The following is a 26,522-nucleotide window of genomic DNA, read 5'->3' as shown; positions in this document are numbered from 1 at the left end:
TGTCAACATCCTGTTGGTGGTTTGCCTGTGGAGGGTGAGTGGCATGGAATTTCTTGCTTAGAGGTTCACCTGAAAACTTCAGTGCACAGAGGAGATAAGAGTTTTTATGTCAATGCTCCTCCACAAGGCCAGAGCTGAAACTTTGGTGACTTGTGCAGAGGCACCAGTGGTGTTTTTATTTATGGCATATGCTACAAATGTTATTAACCCTTCCCTACACCGGTCAGCAGATTCTTTTTCCATACTTCTGGATGACTTTTCGTACCTTTACAGTGGCTCATGACTTGCAATACAAGTGGAGCACTTGTTTTAAAGCAAACAGTTTAATATTAAAACTGTTTTTCCGTTTGTGTGTATGCTGAATGCAGATCTCATTTCATGGCTTGATAATGTCTTTGATGTGATAAAATTGCTGTGAAATAAAAGCCCAGAATATTGATGTATTTTCCTAAACATCTGTAATGTGGTTGGAAGCTTATAAATGATACAGAGGAAATGGTCCCTTCCACTAAAGAGCTTACCTGTAGAATTAGGGAACATTTCCATATTACCATATGTTTCCATGAAAGTAATTTTTCTTGTCTTCAGAGATCATGGACTTAGTAAATTGACATTAGAATATTGAGCAGTTGCAGGCAGTTTTCATAAGCAGCAAAGAATTGAAAATAATACCTGGGTTTATTTTGTTTGTTTGTTTGTTTGTTTTCTGAAAGTTTATCTGTTGTTTGAAGGTTTTGATTCTTCCACAATGAATCCTGGAAATTATACCCATGTGGAACAACAGATTAAAAATTGGAGAAAAGAAACTCCTGATATTACAAAACAAACTCATTTTTTTGGAAAAGAGGGCATTATTGGCACACATCACATGGTCAGTTTAGAGTTTATTACAATATCTTTACTGTAATTGGATAGTCTTCCCATTATACAGGTGGAGGGGTACATTTCTGGCTAATGTTTTTTAGACCAGGAAGGTAAGATAATTACAATTTCCTTTTTTTTTTTTTTTTTTAATTTCCTGAGATGTGAGTGCCAGCACTTCTTACCATTACTCTAACTAGTGTGTAGCAATTCTGTCTTTATTAAGAGAATAATGAACTCATAAATGCCCACTTCCATTTTGGGATCTTTGCTCTGGAGGGAATTCTAGCTAAATTAGATGCAGACTTTGGATTATGGCTTAACCAGGAATACAGTAGTCTCCAGTTGGTTGCTCCACTGTTCTTTGGGATTGACTCTTAATCTCTGGGTTTGCCAGGCAATGTTAGTCTGACCTGGAACTAGTTTTAGTGCATTCATGCTGTCAGACATTGTACATCAAATGGTTTCCTGCCTTTTGGAGGAGTAAGGGAAAAAATTGATATGAATCTGTTGTTTTGTCTAAAACTTTGCATTTTGGAACTGAGGAGAGGTGCTTCTGCTAAGCTGCATATGATTTGCACTCTGTCAATTTTTCAAGTATTTACAGCTCTGTGCCTGTTCCAAAATTACTGCCCTATTACTCTGTTGAAAGGCACCTACCAGAGGGACTTTTTCATGGTGCCTGTGTGTTTGTTGCTTTGTCAGACCATTGTCACAATTGTAGGGGCTTATGCCTCTCATTCAGCCTGGCCTCTGGAATGAGGTCCCAGAATGTTAAAACATTTTAAATGTAGGAGCTGCCTGCCAGAGCTGCAGCACTCCTCCTACCAGCCAGCAAGAATCCTCCAGTTCAGCACCATGTGCATTTCTGTTATAAAACACAGGCTGACATCAGGTTTGCAGTATCAGAAGAAATTAATTTTGAAGCATTTTGCTATATGCCAGATTGAGTCTAAACAGACATGGTAGCACATACAAGAAGGTGTTTCCACTGGAATAATACTGTCTTTCCAGTGCCATGCCATTGCTTAATAATATCTTTTTATAACTGTAACTTTCACTGTCTCTACAAGCCAAATGAATGAATCTACAATTTCATTAGATAGATGTCCATTTCTTTGCATGATTATTAATTTTCTAGTTTGAGTGTTGCAGGAATGAAGGAGCACATGCATCTCAACAGAGATCTTACATTAAACAAAAGATTTTTATCACATGCATCCCTGATAAAGTTCTTATAAGCCTTACATACATTTACTATATTTTCCAGTGTACTTCATGTAATTATATTTTTTGTTTACCTGATGAAGTCTCTGGAAAGCTTGGGAAAAAATTATAGCATCCTCAATCCTTAGTCATTATAGAATGGTAACAATATTTTGCAGAATATCATGAGCAGCATTTTGATGCAGGCTCTGTTCTTGCAGTGGTGGACATGGCTGTGATGAGGTACTGTTTTGAAACTGACAGTAGTAAATCTTGAAAATTTACTATTTGTGAAACAGGGTTGTTCCAAAGAAGAATTTATTTTTGTTATTGCTTAATCTTATAGAGTAAGTTACTTTAAATTGTGCACCAGTCCTTTTCAAAATCAAATTCAGATTTTTTTCAACACCCTTATATTTTTGGAAGTGCAAATTGCTCCAAGTAGCTGTCCTTGAAAGTAAAATGTTACAACAATCCAAGATAATAGCATTTGTAGTCAGGCAAGTTAAGTAATTGGATTTCTGTACAGAAATGTTTCTTGTGTAAGTCTGATTCTTGACAATTCTTTTAAAAACTGTAAGTCTGTAAATATAAGCTATTACCTGTTACAGGGGACCCCCTTCTCCCACGTTCGGGGTCACGACTTGTTACCCCTGCCCTTAGAGGGGCAACACGTTGTGATGTGGTGTGGACCCTCACAGAGGATGACAGGCAGCAGCAGGGTCAAACATGGAAGGCTCTTTATTGTCTGACTCCAATAGGCTTATATACATTTTGTACAGAGGGCCGAGATTGGCCCAAGGAGGTTACAACCTCCTGACTCCATTGGTCAATATGACCATCAGTCAAATTCTCTCTCAGAGAACAGGAATGCAAAACATACTGATAAGTTCTAAGAATACACATTGTTTACATGCAGCAGCCTGAGAATCAGGCTGCTAGGACTCAAACACTTGAAAGCAAGAAATGCAGGGACGACAATTACCCTTCCTGCTCTCCAAAATGCCATCAGCTCAAGGATGCTAATGGGATTGTGCTGAATAAACAGAGCCAGTTCATCTATCAATTATTTGATGAACATCTGGATATAAGGAGGAGGCAAACTGCTGATACAAAATGGTTAATAAATAGGACTTTCAGGATGCAGCAAAGGAAGAAGTGGACAGCTTTTGAGAGCGCCTGGAATCCCTAAAAATAGACTGCACAAGGTCATAATCTGGGGAATAAGTGAGGGTTTGTTTCCTGAGGGAGAACTTTATCCGTTGGCTCCATTACTTCACAAAAACACTTCCTACTATCCTAGAAGTAAGCCAGTACAGTAAGGAAGGAAGGTAAACGTGGTCCTACATTGTATGAGGACACTTGTTTCTGCAGAGAGAGAGTATTGCTGTAGTTCTTTAGAACTTGAGTGAACTGAGGCACACACTGCTACTGCTGCTAAGCTTTGTGTTTGATAGCCCTCTTCTCACTTCAGTCTCTCTTGCACCAAACCCATCTCTAATCTTAGGGAGCTGAAAATTCTCCTTCACTTTTCATATGCAATTAAAGGTCTGTAAGACACTGGCATCAAGGTGACACTTTCTAACACATTTTTTTTCTTCTCTAGTTGGCAGGTATATCTGTAGACCATTGTTATTATAACTGCATATAACTCAAAACAGTTGGAAAAAAAATCTTTGTTTACTAAGTAAAATAAGCACTATCCACCTGTATTGTACCAGGGGATATTTTCTCATTGTTAGCAATTCTATTCTTCAGTATTAAGACTTCATCAATAACTGGATTTTGATTGTTTTGGTTTGTTTTTGTGATCAAAGGAAATAAAAGGGAAATTTATTTTATCCTATATGAGTAACAGGCACCACTCATATATTTTGTGGATGTTAGAAATATTCTTCTCCCTTTTTGTAAAATGAAGCCAATATTTTCTATTGTAAGAGTTTTCTATTCTGGTATTTGTTTTAAAATCTGAAAAATCAAATCTCAACATTAACAAGCCCTGAAAACACAACCTCCAAACTTTTCCCATATGTATATTGCCAAGTAATTGCTGTCTGCCTGGTGCTCTTCCTCTATGAGACTTTTGCCTTGATCTCCTCTTCCAGGCTGCACTTCACAGACCATTTTGTCTGTAAATAGGAGCAAAAGGAGCTGAATGAACAAATGAGCAATTTTAGCTTGTTTCGGAGTCAAAGTCTGTTCCTTCACTGTGGCTATCCAGCAACCTTTTTTTGTGTCCATGACTGGGAGGTGTCTCTCCGTTTCCTCAGGTTTCCCTCACGCATTTAAACACTGTGATCTTACAGATTGTTACGTGCCAGCCAGAAGAACTGGTACAGAAAAAATAAGCAGGTGGAAAAAGGTGCCTGCAGTTTTCAGTGGAAGGTCAGAACACAATGTAATTACACCATTGTCTTTTGGTGGCATTTGCTTTTCCCTGAGCCAGGTTCTCATGTTTGGACCATGGTGCCAGTCACACTGTTTTATCCACAGGAAGACTTAGATCCTTGTCTCAGAGGGACTCTACTCCAAACCATACTTTTTGTTAAAATGAGGGGGAGGTGATTGCTTCCATCTGCTCAAGAGCCTTGAGAGTTAAATTTTAATTTTCCATTGGACATATTAAATGAAAAAAAAAAAAAAACCAAACCTTTGGTATTAAGAAAATGTATAACATTAATTTGAAATAACCAGTATTTTTATGTCATCAGGACAGTTTGATTTTGAAAGCATAGGAATATAAATTAGAGAATTTTTCTGTTGTTGTTTATAAACTCATTCCACAGCAATTTCTTTAGTATGACTACAGTCATGATTTTCAGCTGCCCAGAGAAGGAAGTGCTAAGAGACCTGCATTTTGTGCGCTCTTGAGATGAGACATTTAGATTAAAATTTGTGAACATTATGATAGATTTTTTACTTTGGAAATGTCTATAATATATATAGCATATAAAGTAACCTATTTTGATTTCAATAGTTGGAAATGTACTTTGCTTAGTAAATAATGCAGCACAGTTTAAAATGCTCCTTTCTGAAGGGCTGTTGGGTGGGCTATGCATTTTGAAGTTTTTTGAGAAGCATCAGTAGAGAATTTAACACGCAGTAGGAGTAAATGTGTAAATAAATGTATAAAAGGTGCCTAAGTTCATGCTTTTATTTGTCTAAACTATATAAATGTCTCCTAAATTTTTAGCTGCAACATGAGAAGGCTGAACTGGAGCAGCATTTAGAACAGGAACAGGAATTTCAAGTGAACAAACTGATGAAGAAGATTAAAAAACTGGAAAATGATACCATTTCAAAGCAGCTAACCCTGGAGCAGGTAACTCTTTCATGTCATGAGAAAAAACAAAGTCCATCTTTTGTCTTAGATTTGGCTTGATGTTTTAAGTGTGTAAGAAACTGGGCAGTATTGGGAATATAGAAAAGTCAATTCAACTTTCAAAGCAATAGAAAAGTAACATAATTTATTATGGAAAATTTGGAGTAGTTCCTTTTAATGCCATTATATCTATTAGTAGTCTTTCTGTGGGCCTTCCTGTCTGCTGGACAGCAGTGACTTTTGCAAAAGCAGCTTTTTTGTAAATAATGCTGTTCATCAGCTTCCAGTCATACTAGTGGTGAGAAAAGACTGTCACTTCTGATGGTGTTAAGCACAGTGATAAATGATCTGTTTGTGGTCTAGTTGTGCTCTAGGTCACCTTTTGGTGGCAGCTTGCATAGCACAGCCCTGGAAGTGTGAGATGTCAGCTGTGTGTATTCTTCAGAAGCCTTGTAGTTCAACTCCATCCAGCTCCCTTTCTCCCTAGATAGTCATGAAGATTGCAGAGATAAAACACCACTTGTCTGCCTGCCTTTCAATGGGATGTTTAGACATTGGGAGTGCTCTTATGTCAGATTTTAGGCATTTGCATCAAAGCATCTCAGTGGTGTCAGTTGGAGACCTTTTTGGTCTTAAAAGGCAAACTGATGAAACCTGTTGTTAAAGGACTCCAAATTTTCTGGCATGTGCAGGTCTAATAATTCAGGTGGTGTAAGTATAGTTATCTCTGTGATTTCTTCTGCTGTGGAACTTTTTTGTTGCTGGTAATCTGAATTGTTACCAGTTTTGTATGATTCTCCTTTTTCTGTTGGCATGGATAAATTAGTTAATGGCTGTCTAAGTGATCAAGTGAGTTCTCTTGATTGTCATTGTAACATTTGATATGGAGAGACCTGTGGAACAAGCTGAAAAATTAAAAGGTAGGAGGAACATGTAGTTGCCAACAAATCCTTACCCAGCATGGAAATTAGCATGAGGTTGAAATAACTCTCTTAGCCACAAGGTGGTGGTGGCTGCCACTTAATCAAAATGCAAACTAAGCTTAACATACTAAGCTGTTGCAGTCTTTGAAATGTTAGCATGAGCCACAGCTGAAATCTTCATGGTATTATTTTTATTTCTTCCTTCTGGACAGACAGACTTGTGAAATCATAAAATTTGAAGCTTGTTGTTACATCTAAATGTCAATGATACACTGTTGAAAAAGCATAGATGCACAAAGGCCTTTAGTATCTTTGAAAACTTTGTGAAGATGTTAAAATTTGACTGTCACTCTTGCTTAGAAATTCCATGTGAATTTATGTGTAATTCACCATATGTCTTTGTTTTCTCTCACAGCAAGGTAAATGTCATTTGACTTAGGGCTTCAGCACACTTTCTTTCCTCACACAGATTAAAAGTGCTGATTGTGCTAATTAACCAGCTGAAGCAGCAGCCTTGGGGTATGTGCTGTACCTAGCATGAAGCAACCCAGAGCTGTAAGGAGAGTCATGTTGCCTTTATTGCACACAGAGGGAATTAAGGAAGAGGGATTGCCCTGATCTGCAACACAACCTTCAGAACACCTGTTAAACAGGGCTTGGAAGGAGAGCTCCAGCAATGCTTTGGGCTGGGCTGCATTGAGATCTGTCACTAATCAGTGAGCAGATAATTACAGCTTATATTCACTAAAATGTTGTTTCTAAAATAGAGAACATGAATTATCTATGCTTTGTGTTCTTTCTTTCTCCTTTGCTTATTTTCATCTGAACTGCTTATACCACAGATGATCAGTAGGTAGCTGATTTGTTGTTGCATAGCATATTATTCCTTAATAAAAATTGAATTGAATCTTAGGGTTCAAATGTGACCTGAAATAATTTCTTGAATCAGCTTGAAGTCAACAGAGCATTCTTCTCTGAAGGCAAATGGTGAAGAGATTTACAGCATGTGACTACTTCATTAACTGAATGGCTCACTTAAAACGAGCAATAATGTTCTGTGTTACAGTTCAGTGGTTTGATAGGAAATAAATAGCTGTCAGGATTGCCCTGCAGAGGCCAAGTGTGTGTAGTCTTGCTGTTACTATTTTTAATTGCTTTTCTATTTCATACAGTGTAATGAGAAACTAGAATTGATGCAGTGAGGAGATGAGAAATAACAACTAAACTGCTAGTAATCATCTCCTATGTCTGCTTTGAAAGGAGAAGAATAAACATGAGATGGTAAAATCTTCAGGAAAGATTTTCTTGGAAAGCAGCAGAGAATTAGAGCTACAAAGGGCAAGGTGGAGATGAGAAGCAGAGAATTAAAATTTGGGATAGTGAGCATAGGCAGAGATGAACATATTCAGCTTTGATTGGTTTGGAAGACCTCCATTACAGGAGGGAGCAGTTATGCTTGTTAATAAGTTAGCAAGACAGTTGACAAAGCAATAATACAGGAATACACATACAATGGATATTTTAGCTCCATTTTGAAGTAAAGTAAGTGCATGTGAGAGAGAGAGAATAAGAAGAAAAACGAGTGAGTGGGGAGGAAGGTTAAAAGGAGTTTTTCTCTTCCTCTGAAGGGAAGGTTAAGGTCTGAAAAGCAAGCAATGCTTCCTTGTTTCCTTCCTGTAATGGTCAAAATTAAGTAATTTTTAATTGGAATTTAGCTCTGAACCTTTGTAGTGACACTAGTATTGACAGAGCTGATGGCTTGGTACTGAGCATAATCCCATCCTCCTTATTTTATTTCAGAATATTACCACATTTCTAAAAAATTCATAGACTGGAGTACATTTCAAAGTACACTGGAGACTATCAAGTACCAAGCCAAGTACACCAGTTCTTTGAATTCACAGCTCTGAACAGGATGCTGCAGTTGCTTCTGCTGTAGGTGCCATTCAAGGTGTTCTTCCTCCAAGCTTTAAAATCCTGACAGTGGGAGAAGCTGGAACAACACTCATGACCAGGAAAGGCAGATCCTTGTTTCCAGTATGTTTTTATACTGCTGGAAATGTGGAGTTCTAGATTTGTTTCACCGGGTTTCTTTGGTGTTTTGCCAGAGCAGCTTCAGGGCACAGCACTAGGCTTATTGTTGCTGATGGTTTGACTTTGCCATTGTGCACGCTCACCTATTAGCAGATCTATAATTAATGGACTCCACTGCCTTGGTGATGGTTGCTATAATGCTAAATGTAATCTTAGATTTTTCAAATCCAGGTTTATAAGTAATTTACTCTGTATTTAAATTCCAATGTGCTCTCCTTCCTACCATTAAAAGATACAGATTCCTTTTCACCTGTATGTTCTTGTGGGTTTGTTTGTTGCTAGATCAAAATATAGTTGTAGAAAGACTAAGAGTGGTAAGTCTAAGCCATGCTGCTTTGAAATGATGCAAAAACCATTGCTGCAGAGGTCATACCTGCGTTCACACTTTTGTCATCTTGTGATTATCTAGCTAGCTGTGCAATGTAATGGAGATCTGGGTTTTACTAATGTAGAAGCACAGTGTGCAGATTCCCAGGACATTTTCCATAGTTTCTTCCCTCTGGGTGTTCCCAGCCCCGAGCACTGGCCAGACTGGCTGAGGAGCCCTGAGGTGGAGTGCCCTGTGCTCCTGGGGCTGAGTCTTTTGCTTTCCTATCACTCCACCTCCAGCCCTGTGGGGAGCCAAGCGTTGGTCAGGATCTGAATTCTCATCCTCATGGGGAGGCTGAAGCATGTTGCTTCTGACTTCTCTTTTATTGAGATGTAGGCTCCCTGAGCTGTTAATGTACATCTGGAAACTCAAACATGGAAAGATTTGCTAGACAGTGTTTCTCTTGCTAAGTATGTTCCCTATTACTCATCAGCATATGTCTGCTTCTGCTCATGGTAACTAATTCCTCTAACCTTTAAAGGAGAAAGTTGTATATTCATTAAACTTGCACTGGTATCTGAAGTGTGTAAGTTTATATTTTGTTTGGGTTTCTCAGTATTAATTTAGTGGTTAGCACTAATAGTTTAGAGATTTAGGTGCTGCAATAGCCTTTCAGCCAGTGATGTAGTAAATGGAAATTGCTTAATTCTGCCTTCAGTCTTTCCATTTTCTAATGTGAGATTATTTGGGCAGCAGCAAAGTGGTGTTAACTAAGCCTTGGCTTGGAAAAATGCTTCCATACCATTTTCCACATATAAAGGTGCTGATCTGTTCCCAAATATCTCATTATTGACAACATTTTGAGTTCAGCTAAATTGCTACAGAGTAAGATCAGCTCTGCCTCTTAATATTCTCCTGTCTTAATAATACTTGCATTGCATTCTACTTAAACTGTAGGGTAGAAGGTTTTACATTATATCTTTTATGAACTTGTAGTAGAATCAAGAATGCTTGTTCACACAGTAAGGAACGTGATTAATGTCAAGTCAAGCTTTTAATTTTATAAAGCCTTTGCTAAGATAGAATTGCTTTTGTTTTGCTACTAAGGATTGATACAGAAACAGTTAAGGCAGTTCACATAACTTCACTATTTTTGTTTTGTCCTTTATCTAACACTAGGCACACAAGGCAAACATGGCTTTTCTTCCATTTCTGGATTACTTAACTGTGATTCTTCCACTAAAAACATTTAAAACTTTTCAAAAGAATAAACATTGCTGTAGTGAGCAGTAAATTCAGTCGGAATTTGATAGATTCATGGAACAGGAGATGTCTTTAAATAGGTTTGTCATGTCATCAGTGCCTGCATGTTCAGGGTTCCTGCTTATTTGCCAGAGACAAGTTGTCTGAGAAGAACTTGTGTTAAGGAGGTAACAACTGTGTAACTACTGAATCTTTTGATTTTTTTTCAAGTGTGTTGCACCTGAATTGTGTCTCTTCTTCTCCTTCTCCTTGCTCCTGTAAAGCATTATGGAAAATGGTGTTGTTAGAGCTTTCCTAATGACAGTTCCTTGCAAAAAGGCATGCCCCTCATTTTCACTAACTGTTTTCCTCTCCAGCTAAGACGTGAGAAGATTGACCTTGAAAACACTTTGGAACAGGAACAAGAAGCACTAGTGAATCGTCTCTGGAAGAGGATGGATAAGCTTGAAGCAGAAAAACGGTTTGTCTTCTTACAGTGCACTCATTACTGTGGGAGAGGTTTTTAATACATCGTGTTCTGGATTAAATAAGTTCATCTCTGTCCCACAAGAGTGGTCTAATCTGTGAAGACATGGAAGATGAAGTAGTTGTAAAGTTCCTTGTTTGCATGGTGCCACATCATTGATTGCTTAAAGTAGATAAAACTAACCAGTATAAGAAATTACCTGTGAAAGCTTGAAGGAATTTATTGAATTGTTTCAACTGCTGATAGCCTCTTTTTAAAGCTTCTGGTTTGTGGTCAGCTTCAAATTCATGGTATTTTACTGTCTTTGTTATATGAGAAGTTCTTGTTTTTTCCCTGTCTGCTTAAAGAAAACTTGCTTTTCCGCAATGGTGTGCGCTCGTGTCATTGAGACTTTACTGTGCTTCTTTAGTAGAAGTTATGACAGTCACTCTTTATGTTATTGAAACAGCTAAAATTAAAAATATGTATGAAAGCAACCATCTCTGAAATGCTGTAATAACAAGAACTCAGTTTGGGGAGGAAGTAGGAGAGAATAATGGATAATGATTATTAATACCTTATTTTTTTATGTGTTTATTGGTATGTTAATGTGACCCTCTGAATCTTGTCTGAATCAATGTCTAAATTCGTTACAAAATTCTTCTGTACTAAGACAACAAATTTTACCTTTTTTATTTTGAGTTAAAAACTAAACATTTTAACTCCTCCTCAATTATCTCCCCTCAAACAGCAGCTAAAATAAAACCTATATCCCTGTCAGAAAACTTGCAGTGTCTTTCTGGGGGAGACAAGAGGTGTTCATTAGAATGGAAGGTAAAGTTTGCACTATTTTTCATACAGAATTTTGCAGGAGAAATTAGACCAGCCAGTGTCTGCTCCACCATCACCCAGAGACATATCAATGGAGATAGACTCTCCAGAAAATATGATGAGACATATCAGATTTTTAAAGAATGAAGTGGAGAGGTTAAAGAAACAACTGAGAGCTGCACAGTTACAGCGTGAGTAAACGACTTTTTTCAAATCTTCTGAAGTTTTTGCATTCTAAGATTTTTATATGTACTTTCTTGAGTTTGAATTTAAGGTAGAAGTGGAAAAAAATGAGGCAGGTTTGGATTACAGCATTTTCATAATTGCAGTGGTATTGCTTGTTGATGTACTTATACTGTTGTTTAGGGGTTCACCTAAAGGATGTACAAAAGAGTAAAAAAAAAAATCCTTGACTATTTTGTGCCAAAAAAAGATATATCTATCTTTTTTTTTTCTTTTTTTTTTTTTCCAGAAACTTAGCAGTTTTTCAACATACCAATTTTTTCAAAACATATTTATGGCCTCCTTTGTAGGAGTCTTGTTGCAAATTAAGAATTACTCAAAAGAATTAACAGCTAGCGAAGTAAAGGTCAGCTGTATATAAGAATTTCACTTGTTAATGATTGTGGCAACCTGAGGCAGCTGCTGTGCAGTATAGCAGCATTAATTTACTGTGTCCTTTCCTATGTAAAATGTCTTTGAAGCATAAAGAGCTGTGTAGAATTCCTGCTGTGTAGAACTGGGGCCCCTTGCCCAGCAGTGGGATCTACATTTTGCCCTGCCTTCCCAGGAAGGGGCTGGGCACTGAGCACATGGGCTCAGCTGCCAGGAGGCTGCTGGCACCTTCCCTTGGACTTTGCAGTGCCAGTCCTTCATTCCTCCCTGCTGAGTCTGAAATTCCTGTCTGAGAGTCAGCAGTTCTGCCTGGTTCCAAGTCAGCTGGTGAGTGAGTAGATGCCTCACCACAAGGCCAGAAAAATTTGGGTAAATGTAGAGCAGTCAGTATCATCCCCCTAACTGGAGTATTTCGAACTCCACTTAGAGAAGGAGATTGCTAGAGGCAGCAGCCTTCCTTCAAGACAGAGAGGATGGATCAAGGGTGCTCTTTTGCAGAGACCTTGTGCACAAGTTTGTGGCACTAATAATTTGTGGCTGTCGAAAGAAGATAAGGACAGCTAATCTTTGTATTTGCAAATTCTGCACTGCAGCCTTCACTTACTAAAGTTCAGAACCAGAGCAAGGCCTTAGATTAAAAGTACTCTTCGTACAAATCCAGCCTAATTAATTTCATTTCAAGTATCCTCTATATTTTAATAGGTTTCTTTTTTAACTACTGTGATTTAGAGTAAGAAATTGAAAGCATTAATGTCAAATTCACATTGAAACTAAGAGTTAGGTTTAAAAGAACTCTCTCCCTTTGTGAACAGGTTAAGCAGAACTGCAGTACAAATAGCAGAGCTGGTAGGAATGGTGGATGTGCCAGCCTGCAAGCAGAAGATGAAACTCAAATACAGTTTTCAGATTGGTGTTTGTAATATACAGTCATTAGAGAACCTCTAGTATTCTTCTTAAGTACTTAATGAAATCTGCTTATGAACTTCTGATACTTGTATTAATTTTTTTATTTCTGAAACACTTCTAGAAATTGGTTTGGTATGCTAAGTGTACAAGAATGGATACTCTTACATTTAAAAGTGATATTTCCACAGAAGAGAGATAAATCACATGTTGTTAATAGTTTGGGAACAGGGTTCTAAAACAGGAATATTCTTTACCTTGAAGATTGCTGCATAAATAAATGATGACAAAGCATAATGAATTGTTTTGGGTTTTCCTAATGTCAGGGATTTAACTGTAAGCTTGCTCAAACATTACAAAATCTCACAAAATACACTATGTGTCTCCTGAGTCTTCATCATATATTCCATTTTATTTAAGTAATCTCTCACAAAGCTTCGTAGCTTTTCATAATTTGACTATCACTGTAAATAATCTCTAAATTATTAAAAATTCATTGAAGTGATGTTTGCTGAACTTGTTTAGAACTGACAACTCAAATTGCCCTTTAATGTAAAGAGTAAACCTCTTGTTGGCTTTTGACATTAAAATTGAATACAATTTTAATAGTAGTATTTTAATATTGGTACATGTTCTGTTGGACAGTTTCTGTAAGATGTGTAATTGAAAGAGTGCTGTAGAATGCATATAAGACATTATGTATGTAGCATAATATATATAGCAGTTTTAATACAGGTTTGAATTTGGAGCTTCAGAACTTACGTTATGCTTCCTCCTCCTAAATGAAAATATGCGTTTAAAATAATTTCTTCAGTATGTTGCAGGAAAATCTTTGTAAATGTGGAATAGCATTATTTTAATGGAGCAGGAATCAGTATTTTTTCTTAATGGTTTTAGTAATGTTTTCTTAATAAAATTTTTCTTTCTTTACAAATTTATTTTAAAAAGCACTTTCAGTTTGTATTAGTGACTTCTGTTTGTTTTTCTTACATTTTATTTTCAAACTTGATGTCAAGCAATGGTTTATTTTAGTAGCTACTGTTCTGAATTAGGCTTTGAACTAATGACTTAGAGGTGAAAATTTTCAATGATCTGTCCTGAGCATTTTCTACACCTTCATCTTGAAGTGTTGGGGTAAAATTAGGCACGACATACTTGGCTGCCTGATAAATTGAATTTTAATCAGCTTTTAACAAAATAATGAATTTCAGATTCAGAGAAGATGGCACAATACTTGGAAGAGGAGCGACATATGAGAGAAGAAAACTTGAGACTTCAAAGAAAGTTACAGAGGGAAATGGAACGTAGGGAAGCTCTTTGCAGACAACTGTCAGAAAGTGAATCCAGCTTAGAAATGGATGATGAAAGGTTGGTATTTTTTTGGCCATCTAGATGTGTTGGACTTATTTAGCAGTATTTATACTATTTTTTGAATATTTATAGAATAATTTTGGAAGTAACTTGTATGTGGGTTTAATATGCATATCAAATTTCAGCATAATCCAGGAATTGTATCAATGTGGTACAGAATTGCATTAGTTTTAACAGTGAGGAAGAAAATACATATATCTGAAGATTGTTCAGGGGTTTGATAATATATATTGAAATAAATACAGCTGTGGACTTGAGAATCAGGATAATTTGATCACAACACCTTTGTTTTGCCCTTAACTTGGTAACTGCAAGGAATTCCATGAGGTAGGGACATCATCTTTACCTGGGGCTCATTTGTCCTTTGCAGAAAGTAAAATATATTCAGCCAAATACAAAGGGATACTGTGTAAAACCTTTGAGAGATGAAGCATTTCCAGAACTGTTGGGTTGTTCGTATGTCCAAACCATAACATCCTTGATTTTTTTTTCTCTATTGCAAGCTGCTGTGCTTGCCCTAACCTTACAGATAGTCTTGCATTTTTCGTGGCTTATATCATGCCTTTTAGTGTTTTCTCACATCATAGAAATATGACAGTGTTATATCTTGAAAGAGCCTTTTGAGTACATTTTGAATAAAGCATTCTTATTTCTTATCAAATGCTCATTATTTGATTGTATTGTTGTATATTATTTTGGATTTACGGTGGTCCTTTAGAATAAATACAAAAGTTACTCAGTGCTGTGTATTTTTTCTGATACTGAGAGATTTATATTTCCTCTTTGGGTCCTTTATATTTGTTATAAGATGTAATTTACCAGAAACAAATTACCAGATACTTTGTGGTAAGAAGTACCCTTAAAGCTCAAAGTAGTGTGTTCATTCTAATGAAACACCAAAGCAACTTGACCTATATTGTATTAGCATCTGGTATTAAGATGCAGCAAATACTATATAAATTAAATAGTTAGAAACTGGGGATTCTGAGGTTGGAATTTTTTTCTTATTAGACTTATCTTTTCTTCCACTATTTGCAGTGTAATGGAAGTACAGTCAAAATCTAAATCTATGAGAATTACCAGTATTAATCCAAAACTGTAGAGTATCCTAATCATTTTTTATCACCCACTTGTAAGTAGTGAACCAAAAAAAGGCAGGAAATTTTGATTAACTCTTCTGTACTTTCAAGAAATTGTCATGTTTCATTTTTTTAGTACTACACAGGCCTGACAGAATAACTCCAAATCAAGTATTTGCAGTAATAGCAAAATGAAGGACAAAGCAGGCATTAGTAGTTAGCCTGAGAAGACAAAATACTTGTGGAACTATGTGCAATAATGATTTTAAAATGTCAATTTTTGTCAGCTTCCTAAAAATAATGGTGGTGATGGATCAGCTGTTTGTTTCAGTTGCATTCTGTTAGCTGATGATAATTATTGTTTGTAGCTAAGGGTAGATGAAGATGCTTTCCTGAATGTAAAAGACACAGCTCTCCCAAAGCCTTTCTCCAGAACAGCAGTAGCTTTGTCTTCTTCCTCATCCTAATCTTTGGAGTGGCAGGGTAACACCTAAACCCAGGCTGCTAACAGGGTGCTGCTATTCCACATCACCTGAGCCAGGGAGTGGGATCACTTAGAGGAAACTATTTGTGTAGAACACAATGGGATTAAATAGAGATGCTGCCTTGCTGGAACACACACACTGGGCTGCTTTGGAACTTACTGTGTGTTGGAGAGGTAGCTTAGTTCAGTTTCACTAACCTTTCCGCTGGTAGCTCTTTTAAAAACTTGTATATTTAATTGAACCCTAATTTATTAGTTCATTAGTTTTCTGTTGTTTTCTATTGCAGCTACTTTTATTACCTGATCTGCCCAAATTCAAACCAACTTTGGTATCACTACAGTGTACTTCCTATACTAGGGCATGTGGCTTTTTAATTCTGAATATCCTGATTAAAAACCAGCAAGATGCAATATCAAATAGTGTATGGACAGACCTCAAAGTAGTCATTGTGAGTTCCATCAAACAGAAGTAATTTTAATGCTGTTCCACATTACTGGGATTTTTTATTATGATAGGGAAATAAATGCAGCTACTAAGAATTCCTGAGAGCACACTGGTGGAAGAGGAGACAAGTAAAGAGTCAAAGGGCTGTAAGGTAGCAAATTTGGCCTGCTGCTCTGCTGTGTCCAGTATAGAAACACAGCAGAATCTAATAATATAAACCCACGTGAACTGACTTGTAACCACATGGAGAAGGTGAGCAGGGGGACATCTAATCTAGAGAGTGACTGAAAAATCTAAGTGGAGAGTGCCTAAGCAACTCGATCTGAGACTGCCAGCCTAGCGCTGCAGGAAAAAAACCATAAAATCTGTTGAGATAAAAACAGTGGCAAGTAGGAGCAGTTGGTATTATTGTTATCCTTTTATATAGCACTTGATATCTGTGAAGAAGCTTCACTGTAGTCAATGAATGAAGGACAAATAGATAGCACTAAAATTATTACAGGTAGGGAAAAATGCATTGCCTCAGGTTCTGATCTGTCCAGTTTATCATAGTGAAGTGTGGGAGGTGTCTTGCAACACAGCCTGGAAGTACCTTTAGTGAGATGGTCCTGAGTTGGAAGTGTCTCTCTTCCAGTGGCAGAAGACAAGATGGGCAAATGTCTAAATATTAGGACCAGAGGGATTCAAGTAGGAAACAGGACATGTTTTTAATGCTATGGCTGATCAGCTGTTGGAACAAATTGTTAGTACTTTAATGATTTCTTCATCCTTTTTCATGATTTCAGATTAGTGCTGAATACCTTTCTGGAAGATACACTCCAGCCAACCAAGCTTTTGAGTTCAATGTAGAAATAATGTGTTAAGTGCATGAATGTAGAATGGGTCAGTTTGGATGACATGGTTTACATCTCTGACCTTAATATATACTATTTAATCATATGCAACTTGTATGGTTTTAACTGCAAATGCCTAAGTCCAGCTGTTTCCATGGAAAGTTAAGCCAGTGTCAGCAATGACAAGAGTTCCTGTCATGACTTCCTAATGTGATTCTTATGGGAATTGAAAAAAATCACAGTGAAACATTTAAAACATGGCACATTTTAAAAGGTTTGATCTAATTATTCTTTGCCTTTTTTTGTTAGATATTTTAATGAGATGTCTGCACAAGGATTAAGACCTCGCACTGTGTCCAGTCCTATCCCTTATACACCCTCACCAAGTTCTAGCAGACCTATATCACCTGGTAAATATTTAACCCAGTTTCTAAAATTATTGTATGCATCACATAGTAACGTGCCCTATTAATATATTTAGGTCAGTAGCCTTTCAAAGCTAGCTTAGAGAAAAAATCCTGCATCATAAATGCAAGAATAGTTTTGCCTTAGGTGTCTTCTAGTGCAGCATGTTCTTGGATGGTGACCAGATATTCTATATTTCAGATCTGAGGACAGATATTGAAAATCAGTTAAGTAGCTATCACTTGAACTTAATTTCTTTTTTGCTCTTTTTTTCTCTCTTACTGTCTTTCCCCCCCCACCCCCCTTCCCACAAAAGTTGCTCAACAGGACACATAACTCAAGTGGATTTCTAGAGTCTGAAGAAGAACTAGTAATGAGACTAATATTGTGCTCTGAATCAAAACTTCTTAGAAAAGTTTAATCTTGAATACATTGGGAAAAAGTCAATTTTCATTTCTCTTCAGTAGAGAAATGGCTTTTGTACTTTTGCTATTTTCTATTATTAAACAATAACTATAAAATTAATAATTCCTGACTCAAATACAGAGTCAAACAAACCTTTTCTGAGTTTCTAATTACTGAACATATTTTAAGTCAAATGAAATGCATTTGTGTTACTAACGCATTTATTGACTGAAATTTAAAATCCCTTAAAATTGCCCTTGGACATTTGTTACAAGTTATTGGCAGTGGGTGTTACATGGTGCTCACACCTTGTACATAAAGAAGTGAATTGTGCATGCCTGGCTTTCCCACATTCACCTCTAGAACCTGCCAGGCAGATGAGAGGTGCTTTGCATTGACACAAGGTGGAAATGAGACATTTTATTACACAGGTCTGCTAGAACATATAAAATGTCTTTAGATCCTTTAATTTTCAAGGTCAGTTGTGGTTTCTCAAAGGACTATAAATAGTTTTCATCCAGGTGTTGCATGTGTGAAAACCAGCTATGGCCGTAAGCTGTGTTATGGTGTTAGAGATCAGCAGTGTGACTATGAGTTTTCAGAAGGTTTTTGCACTTCTGAAATGAGCCAAATGACTTGATTTTCAATGTTCTGCAACGTGTGTTACCAAGCAAATGATACACATTTCCTTATCCCTTTGCTGTAACTGAGTGTACAGGAGTGTATTGTGGTTCTGTGTGTGCAGCCTTTATACAGTACTACTGCAGGGTGGATCTGTAGTCACACAGGGCTTGTAACCACAGCTCTGGGTGGGACAGACTACGACTACCTGCTAATTCACAGGCTTGCATCTTATATTACTTAGCAATGCCCCCTGTTCAGGTGCTGATGTGTCAGTGCAGAACTATCTCAGTTTATTCCTACATAGAGACTGAAGTGCATTGTTCCCTGAGGACTTGACTTCCCATCAGTAGTTAATACAAGAATGAGAATTTTATCCCACAGACAGGGGATGCTGAAGCACTCTGAAGCACAGCTGAAATTATTTGTTTCTAATGGAGTTTATGAGTTTGGAAATTTCGGTATGGTAAATGTTCCGGGCTAGCTTGTCTGCACAGGCAGCTGCATTAATCTCCTTTTGATCTGATAAATTAATATCAGCAGTTGGGGAGTTTCAGACTTTAGAAAAATAGAAGCAGCGGAACTAATGAGATCAATAGGGAATTTTGTAGAGTTGTCTGGGATAAATGAATGCAGTAATGGATGAAAACAAACAGTTTTTGAGAGTATTTTGTATGTAAAATAAGATGATATCAAAAGTATCAGCACAATAATAAAACAGCTGTATGTTGCATCAAGGATTTGTATGACTTGGCACGTTACATTTGGGAAAGGACATGCCTTGAATATGTGGAAGCAGAATTTGTAACCAGTTACAAGTGCTATAATTTAATGTGGATAGCTGGTTAAATGGATCAGATTCTGGCTTCTACAGAATCCCAGTCTTTTGCACCTGCATGGCTTGGGATACTACTTTTGAAGACTGAGATACTGCTGAGATTTCTAGCACAGTGTGATCTCTGCTAGAAATCTTCTAAAACTTTGAAGACAGTGTAATTACTGCTACTCCTAGACAACTGGGGATTAGCTGTTCTAATTACCAGTCAGGCTTCAGTGTAGGTAAACTGTTCTGTGCTTTACCACTAGGCTAGATAGATTTTTGGGGCTGCAGAAATGAACTATCCTGGATGTATGTGCACTGCTCTGGTTTTGCTTCTTTGGCTGCCATGTAGACTTGCATTTGTCAAGCTTGTGGAGCTGGATTATTCCAAAGCTGTTCAAAATTGCCATGTTACAAAGGTGGCTCTGTTTTGCCCGTTATTTCTAGGCTCTTATATCTGACTGGCTGTCTTGTCACCTCCCTGAACATTGGCTTGTTTCTATCCTTGTGCTTACAAAAGCATTTAAATATAACACGTGTTCTACAGATAATTTGATTGTGTTGTGAAAGGGCAGATTAATTTTGTTGTTACTCTGTAGTGGCAGAGATTCCATTGGAGTAAGTTATTAGCACCAGACATACATTGAGGATGTAACAGAATCAAACAGAATTGAAGGAAGCAAAGGGAGTTTGTTTATATGGCTTCATTAGTGATCTGAGAGTTGTTCTCTTTTCTCCTTGAGATCTTGTCTCATCTCTTGTAGACAGAAACACAGGTGCATGCAGACAGGGATGAAGCTGGGTGTTGCTGCAGGGACACTGTTCTATATTGGTTTAGTGTTGAAGTGTGAAAACTGTTAAATCCAATGTGGTGTTATAAAAATTTAATAGGCGTTCAGAAATTATTTTCGGTCATTATTCTCCAAAGCAGTTGCTTGAGTCCAATTGTTAACAGCTGAGAAAAGTGCTGTCTCCTTCCTTATGATATTTTTGTCAGAAAGCAGAAAGGAGCAAAAGGTTTTGGAAAATGTGCTCGTTTGAGAAACAAACTGTTCAGAACACTTGAAGGTGTGAACTTGAAGCATTTGGCAGTTGCTGTTTCTGTTTTCCTTGGTGAAATAGACCTATACAGGAACTCTGCATTTTTATAATTGAGTTCTTACAGAAAGGAAATACTTAGGTGAAAAAAATAGATATTTGCAGCTTTGAATATTGGGCTTTCCTTAATATAGAGAAAACAAGTTGTAATTTTAAATGTTAGTTGCTAGCCTAGTCCAGCTAGTAACATTTCCCAGCATGTTTTAATTTCCCAGCCCCAAAAGTCTTGAAAGCACTGAGTCAAAAACACTCACTGCAGATCTGATATGCCTTCAAGGAGCCACCTACATCCAGGGTTTTTTTGCGGAATCTCATTGTGACCCAGTGCTAGATGGCTTCTCTAGACACAACCTCTCTGGTTGTTCAGACTGTTTGTATTTCAGGGAACCATTTCCTCTATGGAGAATGGAATGTTGAATGGAAATACTTACAGACTATAACTAAGCTACTATGGGAGTCTTACACCATTTATCTTAAGTGAAAAGTTAGTTTCAGCATTGTATAATGTATGTTTGAAATATATGGTAGTATGCTACAGGGAAAAAACTATATTTGCATCACACATCTCAGCACAATTAATATTTTCTAGATGTCTAATCTGCAGCACTTAACAGTTTTTAGACTGCCATTGAGTCAGATCCAAAAAATCTAAAAAACCCCTCACGCTTTAGTTTTTAATATCAAACAAGAATGTTGATGTTACCTTGTTTTAACAATTTTAGGTCTGTCATATGCAAGTCACACAGTTGGTTTCACACCACCAACTTCACTGACTAGAGCTGGAATGTCTTACTACAATTCCCCAGGCCTTCATGTGCAACATATGGGACCATCCCATGGTATTACAGTAAGTATTTCAAATAGTAAATACGTGTTACCAATATAGTTTGGTTTTTGTAAGTTATGATTGGTTGTCCTTAAGCTTATTTACAAAACATTTTTGTAAATGTTTGTTTTTGTCTCCTTACTCCAAGACATCTATTGCTGCTTTCTTCAACCCTGATTTTCCTCTTCACCCCTCAGAAACTGATTCTTTTTGGAGAACCTTGTTTTCTGCAAAAGAATAGGATGTATTATCATCTTAAGGACAGTAATAGGTATCATCTTATGGATCAGCAGGCAGGGTGTGAAAAGTGATGTTCTAAGCTACTAAGCCTATCCCAGGAAGTAAAAACATTGCTTTCATTTTTCTCCTAGTCTCCACCATCTGACGGATGAGTCATCTGAGGTTGCTTCAAGCTCAGGTTTTCTTCAGGATGACACACAATGCTACCATCATGTCACTGTAACAGGCAGTTAACTCTTATTTTCTATTGTCATTGGCAAAGAAGAAAGTTAATATAAACATTCGCTAGGGCAATTTCTCATAGCTTTCAACTGAATTTATTTCTTTTTTACCTGCAATGTTTGATGCACTTCTGCTTCATCGTGTTTCTTCTAAATATTTGTGGAGTTTAATGAGCAAACAAAGCCTAAATATTAACCATATGGCAAAACACCTTATGGTTGTTGTATCAAGACCATTTTGATTTTTCTCAGCAGGTATGGTAGTATGTAAATATTGGTCAAAGGTTTTGCTTATACTTGTCATTCTCAGATGTAAAAACATATTTTAATAGCATTTTTAGTACCATGCTAAAATATGGCTGCTTCTGGTTTAGGTGGGTGTGCAAAAGTAATTGTTACAATTTCACTGAGCTAAGGTGGGTGGGAACACTACAATGACAGGTAGAACAGAAAGGAAGCTGGAGCTCAGCAGGAAAGTAGAATTCTGGTTGGGACTCAGCCCATGACTGTGTGTCACACATCTTAGTCACAGGAAGATCTTTATGCTTCTGGAAAACATGGAAACTAATTTTATAAATTAATTTGTCAAGGAACTTGCTCTGTTCAGTCTCTGTGAAATACTACTCATTCTGAAACTATAAATTAATTGAGTCACTGTGAAAAAGATCATCTTGAGGACAAAATACTAATTGTTCAGAGAAAGATGTCAACGAGCAGCTCATGGTTTTGTCTCAATATTAATACCAGGTTCCCTTATATTATATGTATGCAAATGCAATAAATGATATTAAGTGTTTCAGAGGCCTCAGTCAGTTTTCAAGAATCTCTTGGGTTTCACATACAACTTTAATCTATTGTACATAGTTGTGCAGAAAAATATATACAATATATTTGATTTGACTAAACTGCAGTTTCATTCTTGACTCTTCATTTTTGATCTTCATTACAGAATAAATTTGACTTTCCTTGTAGTACATTTGGTATAGAACTGTAATCATGCTTCTCCCCAGAGCTGACCACCTGTGGTTGATTAGTAATTATGGGTAGGTGGTTTGTCAGGCCATGAGACTGTTGATTAATGCTAACAAGATTGGTAAGTAATGAGCATTTGTTTCAAAAGTGCAGAAGTTAGTGTTGTGGAGTGTAATTTATATTTTTGCATTGCTATGATTAAAGATCATCCTTTTCCCCCGCTACCCCTCAGTTTGTAAAGATAAAGTGGGGTTTAAATCTTTCTGCTTAAATGTACCAGTTGTTGAAAATCTTGGGGGGGTCTCTCTAACAACTGCTTCACTCCTGCAGCTCAAAGGGTTGTGATATCTTTTTGTTCTCCAAAGAGCAACTTGTATTGTGCTTTGGTTTTGCTCCAGTGTGTGGGCTAAGAGTCGTTCAGAGAGCTAGAGATTCTGGGCAGACTCTGGTACTCAAAACTTTCCCACCCACGCTCAGGTACCACATACTTGTACCTCATTTGACAGCAGCATGACATGAATGGCTCATCAGCACCTACTGGTCGGGCAGGCACAGCTGGGAGGAAGTGCTGTGCCTGCAGCATCTCATTTCTTTTTAGGTTGCTGGTCATCATAGGTAAACATATCTGCAGGACATGTCTTGTGCTCGTTTCCTGCAAACTGACTTGGAAGGAATGCATGTTCTCTTTGATGTCAAGCGTACTTCCCCTTTCCTCTGCTGCTCCATTTCAGAGGAATATTTATTTTATGTAAAAGTTGTATTGTGAGTCCTGCCATGTTTTGAATTTTCTTCTTCCCACATAATTGTTCAGATTTCTTTGTGTGATTTTATTTTTTTTTTTCCTTTGCCAAGATTAGAGGACTTGCACCTAACATTGTTCAGGAGTGTGTTAAACATAATTTCAATATTTGTTCTGCAGAGGCCTTCACCACGAAGAAGTAACAGCCCCGACAAATTTAAACGTCCCACTCCTCCTCCTTCTCCAAACACGCAGACCCCAGTGCAGCCACCTCCGCCACCACCTCCACCACCTGTGCAGCCTCCGGGCCAACCCGCAGCGTCGCAGGCGGCCAATTTTCAACATTCAGTGCATCCCTCCTCTCAGCCTTAGTGCATGTGCTCTGCAGTCTCTATGTCAGAAGTGGACTCATAACACGGAGCAGTTTACTAAAAGCCAAAGGCTTACTTGGCATATTTGGATTTGACTTATTTGCACTGAGGTTATATAGGCTTCACTGTTAATTGTGTTGTAAACATTTGTATAAAATGCAGCCAGTGTTGTGGGTCTACAACACTAACTTAACAAGGTTTTCCATCAGTGTTTACTTGAACTACATGTATGTCCATTCTCTGGCTGGAACATTTGCTACTCTGTTTGGTAATACGGCATTATGTCGTTTTGCTTGGCTCCAAAGCTTCATTTTCCTGGCTTTTAGGTTTCTAAAATTAAAGGGATACCTTTTTATATTTTTTCATGACAATTTGCAGAAAATGAAAGGCATGATGGGCTACATGATAAATTCTGAAATATTACAGTGTTTACGAAGGTTATGGAAGATCAGCACTATGTTTCAGTCATTTAAAATATCAGCTTCTAGTGCAAAAGTGAGTCAGACACCCTAATCAGTGCCCAAGACACAAACTCTCTGGTATTACATAGTAAATAAGCTTAATTCACAGAGGACACATCCATACTTCTCCTGTTTAAAAGCACCTCAAATGTATGGTACAGTCAGAACTTTACACTGAGGGAACTGGCTTGTTGGAGTCTGTGGAATGTACAATTTGTGGACCTTAAGATTTGATGATGTCACTTGACATTTCTGTTAACCTGTAAGCTGCCCATACCGTGTGCCCTGTCACAGTGACTGTCTGGGAAGTGTGGTCCTGCCCACAGGTTACTGAGAGCTGATTCAAGTCTGTGCTCTTGGATTTTTTTTGCTGCAGAAGGCGATGTGATTGTAGAGAACAACTGATGATAATTTCTTTCTTGTTAAAATATATTCATTGTGATTCCCCTGAAGCAAAGTTTGAACAGGTATTTTAAATGTTCAGAAGTCTGTTAGAAAATGAGACGAGCATAGAGGAATATATTGGCGTCATAGCCAAAACTGTGTATTGCTTGGTAGAAACAGAATGCAAGAAAGTAGCACAACATGGCACTAATGAATGCTTATTTAGCAGCCTAAGCCGGTACAATGTATAAAGAAATGTATTCTGAATACATTCTTTCCATTCATTTAGCACAAATAAATTGGTTTCACTTTGCAGTGGAACAAAGTGTCACTTCTTGATCTGACATCCTACTTGGTTACATTTTTCCTGAGGTTCTTGTTGAATAGTGGGGTTTATATATTATTGATAATTTTAAATGGTTTACCTCATGTATATGGATATGTGGGCCATGGAAAATGACAAGAGAATGTTTATTTTGAGAGGCTATGTATCTCGCTATAATCAGAGCAGAACATGAGTAATTTATCTTTTGTTTACAAAAGTTTGTTTAACATGCCTAATGCTTTATTAAGGACGTTTTTAAGAAGGAAGTACAGCATTCTGGTAGTATACTAACACTTGTACATATGTTGTCGTGTTTGCCGCTCACCTATTCAGTCAGAATTGCAAACTGAAAATCTTTATGAAAACAGTGCTCTAAATCAAATTCGTAGGTTTAAAATGATGTCGTAAAATGTTCCGCCTAAGGCAAAAGTAGAATTTCTTCACTGTAGCTATGTAGTTTCAGCTCTGAGAGAATTTAGAGAAATGCATATATAGCCTATTACACTTCTTAAACCAATATGGGATCAAGTGCATTATCAAATTACATTACATTAATTATGGTGATTCTCCAGTCAAGCGATTCTCAAGATTGTGGCAGACCTAAGATTTGACCACTGCTTCCATCTGAAAATAATTGACCATAGAGGAAACTCAGCTCTGAGCATTATAATTAAACAGAGCTCCTGAATCAGTGATAGGATTGCATGGGAGAAAGTGACAGGTAGTCCCAGGTGGGACTAAGGTCAAGACAGGATCAGCTTAGTTTGATGCTTGTCCTTTTGTAAACATAAGACAAAGAAAAAAAAAATTTCTTTATTAAGTAGGATTCCAGCTCAAGTATCCCAGAATTTGAAAAGGTGCCCTCCTTTCTGAAGTGCTTTGAGATCCTTGGATGTACGGCTCTGCGGAGGGCAATCTCATGGTGGTGGTAGCACAAATGTGGGTGGAAAGGGAAGAGCCCTTGGTGTGTTTTAAGATCTCAAAATGGAAAATTGCCTAGAATAATTTACATTTGAAGCATATTCCAAAACTGAAGTTGTGTAACCCAAGTTCAGCTGCTATTATAAAGTGTCTTAGAGAACTCTCCTTACTGTTTCAGTGGGACTGTTACCAGAAGAAAGTAAAGAACTGACAAATGTATATTAAACCTTGAAAGTGTAAAAAGGCACTAAATTTGCCTTATCAAACTACGAACTAAGAACGTTGAACAAACATTTGCTTGCAATCAGAAGTGTTAAATTCTATTTGTAGACTTTTGGAATAAGATGAGAAATTGTGCACAACCATCTCCTAATAAATGTAAATGGATTTTCATTTTTCCTTGTGAATTATAGTCATGAATTATGATTCTGCAGCTATGATTTTATCAGATCTGTGGACTGGAGAAACTCACTTGACAGTGAGGTCCAGCTCCCTAAGAGGGCATAAGTGCTTTGGTTCTCTCAGAAGCACCTGGGTGGTTTTCTGACATCCTTTTCATCTCTAATACCTCTCAGTTGCACACTGCATTGACACTATTTGTGTAAGGCCACAGAAGCAATTTTAAGCTGTGTGGAGCATTTTGTGAGCATACCCCTTTACAGCTAAAGATGAAAAAAAATAAAATCTACTTCTCAGCTGTTTCAGCAGTGCTTTCCTCTCTGACAGTC

At 37.3% G+C, this 26,522-nt stretch overlaps 1 protein-coding gene across 2 annotated transcripts in view; it reads left to right on the top strand.

Moving 5' to 3' along the window:
• Nucleotides 1-26,187, top strand: part of CCDC6 (coiled-coil domain containing 6) — a gene marked incomplete at its 5' end in the record, with an annotated part of 48,462 nt that extends 22,275 nt beyond the window's left edge. Inside the window, 7 exons of one of the 2 annotated variants that reach the window (XM_083866737.1) lie at nucleotides 5,261-5,389; nucleotides 10,336-10,439; nucleotides 11,286-11,446; nucleotides 13,985-14,141; nucleotides 17,295-17,395; nucleotides 21,057-21,181; nucleotides 23,513-26,187. In XM_083866737.1, the coding sequence (XP_083722863.1) occupies nucleotides 5,261-5,389; nucleotides 10,336-10,439; nucleotides 11,286-11,446; nucleotides 13,985-14,141; nucleotides 17,295-17,395; nucleotides 21,057-21,181; nucleotides 23,513-23,704 (969 nt within the window). In that variant the 3' untranslated portion in view covers nucleotides 23,705-26,187. The other variant, XM_083866738.1, reaches the window with a different exon arrangement.
• Between the last annotated feature and the right edge of the window lie 335 nt (nucleotides 26,188-26,522).

The sequence above is a fragment of the Zosterops lateralis genome, assembly GCF_965231275.1.
Source record: "Zosterops lateralis genome assembly, chromosome: 8".
In the NCBI taxonomy this organism is placed as follows: Eukaryota; Metazoa; Chordata; class Aves; order Passeriformes; family Zosteropidae; genus Zosterops; species Zosterops lateralis.
This window is presented reverse-complemented; position numbering and strand designations above follow the sequence as displayed.